The 9,593-nt window shown below is 39.9% G+C and overlaps 1 protein-coding gene across 1 annotated transcript; it reads left to right on the top strand.

Moving 5' to 3' along the window:
• Positions 1 to 4,106: 4,106 nt before the first annotated feature.
• Positions 4,107 to 9,265, top strand: TM4SF1 (transmembrane 4 L six family member 1). The gene is made up of 5 exons (XM_066193889.1): positions 4,107 to 4,283; positions 6,059 to 6,148; positions 6,238 to 6,386; positions 7,717 to 7,897; positions 8,834 to 9,265. The coding sequence occupies exons 1-5, from the start codon at positions 4,107 to 4,109 to the stop codon at positions 8,846 to 8,848; spliced, it is 612 nt and encodes a 203-aa protein (XP_066049986.1). The 3' UTR covers positions 8,849 to 9,265.
• The last annotated feature ends 328 nt before the right edge of the window (positions 9,266 to 9,593 follow it).

Raw genomic sequence — 9,593 nt, 5'->3', positions numbered from 1 at the left:
AAGGCAACATGCTGCAGTGTCAGTTATGCTAATGTGAAAGAAGTGTTAAATTTAAACATTCATTTCCCATCCTGCTGCTATGGAATCAATAAGTAGGCTCTTTCCAGCCAAGCAGCAGTTGTGGGATTGTTCAGCAAGTATATTTAAAACATTTAATTTACAAGAAGTTACTAATGGCCAATTCCAGAGGCAGGACTGCATGACCAATGTATGAAGCATATGCTAAGGAAAAAAAAACAAGCCAAGAATTTTTTTTTTTTTTTTTTTTAGCTTACAGATCTAAAATACAAGGTATGATAGATGTTGTCTTTTTTTTTTTTTTTTTTTTTTTTTTTTTTTTTTTTTTTTGTGTGTGTGTGTGTGTGTGTGTGTGTGTGTGGTGGTTTGTGGGGGTTTTGTGGGTTTTTTGGGTTTTGGGGGGTTGTTATTTTTTTCTTTTTGGGTTTTTTTTCTGGATTAGAAGTTCACTACCAACAGGATCACTTTATGAGAAATACAAAGGTAACTGATATCTGACTTTTGCACCACAACACCCAAAGCCACAATGATGGTAATTTTTGTTCCACATTTCAATGTCTGTTTTCTATGGTTGATGCAGGGGAGGGGAGACATCAGTGACACACTGTGAGCCAGAAGACCATCTGTTCCTTGTACTGTGCTATGCAGACTGTGTATGCTAAGCTGATGCCAGTTTTCTGATCCATACAGCCATTACAAACATACAGTGTAGAAGAGAGGATGCTTATAGTACAGTGTTCGTAATGCCTCACGCTTGCTTAACTTTTGCAAGAACATCACACTTTCAGGGATAGACTAGAAATCTAAAGTGCAAACCTGTGTGTAAATAGTACAGTCCAAGGGAAACAAACATTTGCTGGCCATTTTGCAAGGCCAAGGTTTCACCTACAGGCTGTTGCAGAAATAGAAAAGGGATTTGTTTGTCCTATGTCCTACTTTTATCATAATAACATTGTTGGAAAAAATTAATGAATGCAGGCGACAGCACGGTTTTTCATGTCACCAGAAAACAGTGTTTGAAGTGGTTTATTTGATTGTGGTATTGCAAGTCTGGGGTCAGTAATCGTTGTTCTTAAGTAAGGTTTATGGGTTCTTCTTTAAAGAAAGGGATTTCTATACACTCATCACATGGTAGCTCTGCCCTGAGTGTAAGCTTTTCGGTCTCCAAACTGGTTGGTCAAATGGCAAAACTACTTTTGTTGCATTGTTACTGACTCCTTCTTAGGTCAGCATTATTACTAATAAATGAAATGTTCTCTATATGTGTAAGTGTGTGTTGTTATGTAGAAGTGTGAGCTCTCAGTCCAAGCTGACTTCTACGGTTCAGGTCAGTTTTCTATCTCTAAGTGGTGGCAGAGGTAGCAAGCAAGCACTTGCATGTGTGTTACAGCTGTGTTAGGAGCAATTGCCCTCATGACAACAGGTAGTTTCTTGTGCTCATAGGTATCTCATTGGTTCATCTGAGGAGTTGTAGTCTAATTAATGAAAGTAATCTGGAGAATTTCTTCTGTCTATGGCACCGGGGACTTCAGGATGAGCAGCTTCCTCTTGTGACTGTCCGGGTCAAGTTCGTCAACCAATGAGCACTGGGGAGGTGGTGAGGACAGTGACAGCTGCATCACAGTGTTTTTATGGATGATTATTGGAAAACATGGATAATGCATCCCTTGGACATTGAGAAATGGATGACAGCATGGGTGGGTCAAAGGGAGTTGGAGTTGTCCTAAGGTCACCAGGAGCTCTGTCTGCACAGCTGGCCAAGAGCCTGCCCTTAGTTTAGCCAACAGGTGACCACACATTCCCACTATGTTCCCAACAACTGTCTGAGCTAGCGTTGGCCTCCATGAGCAGCAACTTATTAAAAAGTAAAGGGCCAAACGAGAACAGCTTACAAGAGAATGCAAGTGGGAATGAACAACCTCTGTAAATACAAATGTTGTGTTGCCCAGTCTTTCCAAATGAATTGGTGAAGCCCATGCCATTATTTCCTGTGTTGTGTCATAGAGTTGCCACATCCTGCTTCCATGAGAGGCACTTTCCTCCTTTAATCTTTTTAGGATGGTGGATGGGACCACCAGAATTTCTGCAAAGAAAAGTTACATTGAGACTGTCTGGTAGAAGCTGTACCATAGGGTCCCCAAATGGCAGTGGCATTAGTGAAGCCCCCTTGATTCACACCTGACCTGGTCTTTTAATGTAAAAAAATAGTATTTGCATCAAATACAATGTTTGTTTTGTTTCTTTCTTTCTTCACGCTGTTTTCAAGGTCATTGGAAGACATTTTAAATATAGAATTGATTTTAAATATAGGTAGTTCTTGATGATGTATTTTTTTAAATGAAGTATTTAGAAAACCATTAGTTAAGTTGTAAATAAAACAGTTTTCAAATATATGGTTAGGGCTAGGATTTTAAATCCATGTCCCACGGACGATATGTTGGTGTGGTTGTTGAGCTGGGGGGAAGGGTGTTGGGTGGTGAGTTTTGGGGAAGGAGTGGTTTGGGATTTTTACCCAACAAAAATAAAGGAAGTTTTCAGTCCATCTTCTGCAGAGGAAACTTGCAGGATCATTTTGAGGGTTGTTTTAGTCATTAGAGGTGAAGCACACAATAATGGCCAGCCTATGTTTGTACAATTGGAGGATATTTCTCATAATGAAGGAAGTCTCCAAGGTCAGCAGCTACAATACCCGGAGAAGTTACATCACAAAGCCACAGCTGCACCAGCCTGCTCTCCTCCCCCCCTCACCCCCCACCTTTTAGTTTTGCACACTCTCTCTCTCAGCATTAAGTGTTGCTCACATCTCTTGCAAGAATACTATGGTTTTCACTTGGGCTTGTGACTACTGTGTTATTTAGCTTATTATTAAACACACCTCACCCCACCTTCAAAAAATGAAACTTGAATTTTTTTAAAAAGTTTCATTATAGTCTTCTACATTCCCAAAGTCCATTTGTCAAGCTTCTGCAATGAGAATTACATTGTACTGTGATGATGGCAGCAGCAGCACCACCTGGATCTAGTCTGGGCCTGTGTGTTTTAGTTACCTCCTGTCATGTGGTGGCAATGGGCATGGCAGCTCACACCTCTGTGTTGAGCTGTGTGTGATGAAAAAGGCTCTGGGCTATTTTAGAAAAATTTGCATGAGGGAAAAGAGAAAAGGCTAGATTTTAATTTTTATAGCTCACTTTGTGTCTCCATTTACTGTGGAAATTATTGTTACTGGTATATGAAACGCCATTTGGAAACCTTGGATACAATCTGTTTCTTTCTTGGCATTTTTCTTTTTGTGTGTGTTTCTATGCATTATATTTTAGTGCAAGGACTCTCTTTTGTAATCCTGCTTTTTTTTCAAGCAGTATTTTTCACGAGTGTTTGCTTGGTTTAGCTGTCACCAAACCATTTACTAATTGACTGTTAATCTTAATTCAGCTCGTCCTATAATGGAAAGAACAAGGACATGCCTAAGAAGCCTACCTGTTCATTTTATTTGTTTTCCAACCTTCTGGTGAGGTTTTCTGCTGTTCCATCAACAGGATAGCAAAGTGAGACGTTGCTCTACATATTTGCCATTGCTGTAGACCTTATTCTGTTTATACCCAAAACTCTGACTCAGTGCTGTTGAAGTCAGCCAAGTCTTTCCCTGGCTTCAGGTTGTTCTGAATCAGTCTATAAACCTAAAATTCAAAGCTGCTTCTAACAAAGAAAACAAAACATTTTTCCTCCAGTTTCTTACTGAACTTGTGTTGTGGTTTAAGCCTGTTGTTCACACCTAGTCATGTTCACCAGTGATTATTCCAAGCATCATACGTTAATGTGAAATCATCCAGTATTCAGTGTTTCCTTCATTGCATTTGGTGCATCTACAATTATTGCATTTAAAAAGGGCGGTGGCGTTCTGCCATCCCTGCTCTCTCACTCTGCAATTGGGAATGGTGGTTAAGAAGGGTTGTAAACGTCATCCAGGTAGTTAGGTAACCCCTCGTATTTAAGGAGGTGAGAATAAACACTGATCTTCTTTTATGTGTGGACAGGTGTGAGATAGGTTGAATCGGATAAGTTGAAGGAGGATTTTTAAAGCTGAGAATATGTGTTTTGGAAGCTGTGCTAGATATGTTGGTTATAAGTTGCTCATCCTTGCCCTCCTCTGCATTGTGGCCAACACTTTACTTTATTTTCCCAATGGTGAAACAAGATTTGCTTCAGAGCATCACCTCAGCAAATACGTGGAGTGCCTTCATGGCATTCTAGGTGGAGGCTTTCTGGTAAGTAATAAGTGTCTTCTTTCAAGTTTATTTTGGAGGTACTTGGTACTGCTCTTTCTCTATTGGTTACCTGAATTTATTCATCAAATATCTTGTCAACAGGTGTCTCTGGAGTTCTATTCAAAAAGAGCTATATTATCCTGTAGCTATTATTAGTTACTATTGATTATCTTATCTACAACATTATGTCACCTTAAAGCTGAAAAAATCATAGGGTCTAGGGCACAGAATCCAAATGCAAAAGTGAAACCAAGCGTCTCAGCAGGTCACAGTTTGCATAAAGGGTTAAATCTTAAAATTTTATTATATTATTGAACCACTCTCCTTTTAAATGTCTTTAACTAATGAGCAGTTAGATACAATTCCCTAATTTCTGTTATCTGACACGCTGACAGGTGCTCTGCCTTAGCTGAGCACCAATAGCACCTTTTCGGAGCAATTGAGGGATTGAGGGGTAGTTGCCGAAGTTTTGTATTTGAGTAAGAGGATGCAAGGACTGAGTGTGTTCATTATAGGATGTCATTAAACTGAAGCTCTTATTTTCTACCTTTTCAGTTTTGTGGACCACACTGCAACATACTTAAGACCCCTGATTCCAGGCTTCCTTTCTCATCTGCTTTAAGAAGTCCTCTTAAAAATAGGTTATAGGTCCCTTCCAATTCTTAACACTCTATGATTCTATGATCTCAAGGGGTCTGCAAATCACAGGTTAAAAACAATCGCATGCAAAGGTGCTTTGTGATGTGAGAGGTACTTACAGCTGTGTTACAGTCCCATTGGGACCTAGAGTGGGATTTGCAAAGACTGGGCTTTACACACAGAATAATACAAGTGAAATCAGTGGAACTTCTCCTGCAGTGCACTTTTACAACCTCTTCTGGACTCGAAGCACTGGGGCTCAGCAATGGGTTTGAGTAAGGGCTGACAAGTATGTGTCTGTTCAACAAGACAGTTCTTATTTTAGTTTCATATCAAGTAAGTCTGTGGCGTTTGCAAATAACAATCTCTACCCTATATTTATGGTTTCCCAGAGTACCCTTGGGTGTAGAATCTTTATAAGTGGACACTGTTAAGTGCTGTTATTGCTGGTGAGAGGATCCTCTGTTTCATCAGCTCCATTCATTCTTGATTTTATGCTAAAAACTCTGAAGTATGGATGGTTTATGTTTCACATGGATAGCTGCTGCTTTGTTGCTTCACATTTCTGTCACAGGAAACCGGTTGTGAAATCTTGGAAAAAAGTAGATGTCTGCAATGAGATGTTTGTCTGAATTTAGCAAAATTTTATTAGGCTTTCTACTCTAGTCAGATTGGTTTGTTACACAAGCAATGATGATTTCTCTTAAGTAACAAGTATATTGATAGTAGCCGTTTTTCAAAAATCTTTATTTATTTTGTAGTCCTCATTGGAATAAAGTTAAAGCCTTTTTTTTGTTTGTTTGTTTTGTTTTAACAAAGCATTTTATTTGCAAATACAGCCTTTAATGTGAACAGCAACTTTTAAAGCTGAGATACTTTAGCTGTAGCAATATCCCAGCAGTCTCTTTCTGTGCTTAAGTGCAATATTGCCACAAAGTGGCAACAGAAATATATCTGTCCCGGGCTTGGTGATGTCAGTAGCGAGATGCCTACTGTGTTAAATAGGAGTAAAGCTGACTCACCTGTACGGGCTGACTGCCAAGAAACAACATAAATGAATGAAATTCAAAGACTCTATTTTATCTGCCCTCTCTGCAACCAAAAGAAACAGTGTGGTTTGTTTGCTCCATACTCAGGTACTCATTCCAGCTGCAGTGTTCATTGGGCTTCACAATGACAACTGCTGTGGGTGCTCTGGCCATGAGAGCTGTGGAAAGAGCTGTGCGGTAAGTGAGCCTGGATGTCTCAGCCCCAGGTAACCCCAAAGACAAGGCAATGGCTCTGCTGAAAGTTCATGTTTATGTCTGCTGTGCAGATGCTGTCCTCAGTTCTGGCAGCCTTTGTTGGGATCCTTGGCTCCGGATACTGCATAATCATTTCAGCACTGGGGTTGTCTCAAGGACCGTATTGTTTTACCCACCTAGAGAGAAACTGGATCTATCCTTTCACTGGCTCCTCTGGAGGGTAAGTTGTCTGTTCATGAGGATGTTATCTCTTCCCAATGTACACATGGACTTTATTTCAGTAACCGTACACCAAGATCTATTCATAACTTTATCCTTCCCACTTGGTAAGAGCAAATGGCATCAGTTACTCTTGCTGCTACAGTGTAAAACCAAAGTCACAGAAATACATATAGGTGATTAAATCTAGACATCATATACTGTTCATGTCAAGGAACATCTCTAACAAAGTTTTAGGACTTTGAAGGATTAAAAACTAGGAATAGTGGTTGTTAAGATATTTGCCTTATAATTTGTGTAAGAGTCTTGTCAGACTTGCTTCTGAAGCTGCTTTGCCCCAGCATAAAGTGGCACAATACCCCCATTAGTGACAATGGCATAGAATCTCATAAATCAAACTCGAGAAGGTTTATAAGAATCTTTGTACGCTGCCAGGCAGAGAGGCAAGAAGATCCTAATTATCGGTAATTAAGATTCTCCGGCAAAAAAAGTCTCAGTGTACTATTCCCCATTAATGCACATAAATCCTGATGTGATTCATATCATGGCATGCTTTTTAAGTGTTTGTATGCCTGGCAACCTCAAGGCTGTATCGAGCAACAGCTTATGGCTGATGCCAGACTAGAGGCAGTTGGAGTACTAAGAGGCCACATAAAGCTCTTTGCAGTACAGTTTGAATTTTATATTTCACTTGTATCTCTCACAAGAGGGGTCATTCCTCCTTCCCATACTCCTGACCATGACTGAGTGTAGAAGAACCAGGTTAAGTCCCTGCTGAAGGCAAGTGCTGATGTTCTCAAGATGTGAGTGAGCAGTAACAGCTGAAATACTGCAGTACCTAATCAAATTTGTTCTCTGTTTGGCTCATCCAAATAAGCATGTGAGGGCCCAAAGATGGCAACACAGGAGAGAGAGAAAGTGACCCATTTGCCTCAGTGACTGCTATCTTTCGAAAAAAATGCCCAGTCCTGCAAAGCTCTGTGACTGTTTTGAGAAAAACCTTTGCTCTTTCAGCTTTCTTGAGTTTGTGTCTCACTTTAATCAGCAATAGAAAATTCTGCCTTTAGAGCTTAGATTATTTTTTTAAAAGAAATTGGCTTAGCAAAAATGTGTGGTTGGTATTTCAACATGTTCCTAAACCAAAGAAACCTTGCATGGTATAAACCACTGCTCCTTCTATTCCTTTAGGAATCTATTCCTAAGGGAACCTAGCCTATTAGGACTCTATAATATCCTCAATGCAGTTACAGACCAGACACAATTTGGTTCTAGTATATGTTAAGTACCCCACTCTGACACAATGTTAATATGCTTTTAATTGCTGTGTACAGGTACTTGTTCGAGTATAACAAGTGGTCTGCATGTCAGGAACCTCAAAACATCGTGCAGTGGAATGTCACCCTCTTTTCTATCCTCCTTGTTTTGGGAGGAATAGAGTTCATTCTGTGCTTCATACAGATAATATATGGCATTCTTGGAGGACTGTGTGGGTTGTGCTGCAGTCATGAGGAGGTAAGAAATTTGCAAATATACTCATGCTTCTCAGATGAATATGAAATTTGTTACTTGTACTACTGTGGAGTTTTACCCGGCAGTTACTTTATAGATGTTCTTAAGCCACAATTCCCTGTACAGCTGTTTCTATAGCCCTGTTGTGATTAGAATTTTCATGTAGTGTTTGATCACATGCTTTCAGCGGATTCCTCAACTGTCACAGTGATGTTAATCTGCCTGAGAGCTAGGCGCTAGAGGGCTTTTTTCTGCCCAAAGACACATGTGATTATCAGCACTATATAGGTGATATAACTGAGATACAGCTGTCCTGGTAGTTGTGGTCTTAGCCTAAACCATTGTTGCAGAGTGTGGTGCATGTTCTAACTATATTGTGTTAGCCTTGTGTTTTGTCCACAGCAGCTCATAAGCTACTGACAATATGCTGTATATAATGAAAACTGCAGCATCCTGCCTTGCTTAGTGGAAGCAAGATAAGAGAAAGAATTAAACTTCACATAGCCAACAAAATCTGCAGACAGATCTGGGGGGGGTGGGGGGGGGTTAAAGGTAGATTATTTTTTTTTTTGACTGAGGAAAGGAAATTTTCTCCAAATTTCTTTAAAGCCTTGTTAAATAGTTTGGACATATTCCAAAATCAGTATCAGGGTGCTAGTACTGGAATCATCAGTGGCTTAAAGTATGAACCAGATATAATTTATATCACTCACTAAAGGTAAGCGTGCATTTCACATTTTTAATTGTTGTAGTTGAGTGTTGGGGCTCTTTCAAAGCTATTACTCTTTTCTTCCTCCTGCTTTCCTTGCTCTAACTGCGGTATAGAAGAGCTGTGCTATGGATTTCTAAATGTGTTCAGGTTAATTTTTGCATTTTTAGTTGGATACAATATTAACATTCTTTCCATTAATATGTTTCTTTTTGTTCCCCCCCCCACAGGCATACGTTTGCTAGACACCTGATGCTGCAGTGACATTGGTGCATGTGTGTGCTGTAATGAGTATACTGTGGATTTTTTTAAACATTCCATGCGTACTGAAATACACATTGTTGTCAAACTGTGCTGTTGCCATGAATTTAACAGACTTGAGGCCTTTGTTGATGGAGTCATATGCAGGTTTTCACTAACCTGCCTGAACTGAAAGGTAAAATCTATCCTGAATATCTTTGGTTCATTTCATCTTAATACAGGCAACTGCCTTAACACGTCACTAAAGTGGCTTTATTTATTTTTCTCTTTCTACTGGCACAACAGCTCTGTACTTTGTCCTGTTTTCCCAAAAAAGTTGCTCTTTCATTCTGATCTTGGAAAGAGCACAAACCAAATCCAGCCTGGCCTGGATAAAAAGTTTCGATCAGCTGGACCCAAACCAAAGCAGCAGTAAAATGTGAATGATTGAGGACTTTTCAGGATTTTTCTGAACTGCCCCTGTATTTCACAAATAAAGATTTGTATTAAAAATGCCCAGGAGGTATCAGTGATTCCTTCCCTGCCCATGCTGAAACACTGCTTCCCTGGTTATGGAGTAAAGGGCAGTGGTGGCATGAGAATATGGATTTAAAGCACTCGGGTTTTTCCTCTCCAGCAGGCTCTGCCAGAGTGGGAACTGCTTCCTTGCTTGGTTTGGCTCATTTAACTGGAACAGGTGTTTGTTCATTATTAAGGGTTCAACAACAGCTCTGGGACAGATACAACAGC

This window comes from Chamaea fasciata, unplaced genomic scaffold, assembly GCF_029207755.1.
Source record: "Chamaea fasciata isolate MVZ Bird 193981 ecotype frontalis unplaced genomic scaffold, bChaFas1.0.hap1 SCAF_11, whole genome shotgun sequence".
Taxonomy (NCBI): domain Eukaryota; kingdom Metazoa; phylum Chordata; class Aves; order Passeriformes; family Sylviidae; genus Chamaea; species Chamaea fasciata.
Note: the sequence above shows the minus strand (reverse complement) of the source record. Positions and strands in the feature narration are given on the sequence as shown.

Coding starts and splice junctions, on each gene's coding strand:
- TM4SF1 (XM_066193889.1), top strand. CDS start 4,107: ATGTGTTTTGGAAGCTGTGCTAGATATGTTGGTTATAAGTTGCTCATC. Junction 4,284..6,058: donor TTCTAGGTGGAGGCTTTCTG/GTAAGTAATAAG, acceptor CTCCATACTCAG/GTACTCATTCCAGCTGCAGT. Junction 6,149..6,237: donor GCTGTGGAAAGAGCTGTGCG/GTAAGTGAGCCT, acceptor TCTGCTGTGCAG/ATGCTGTCCTCAGTTCTGGC.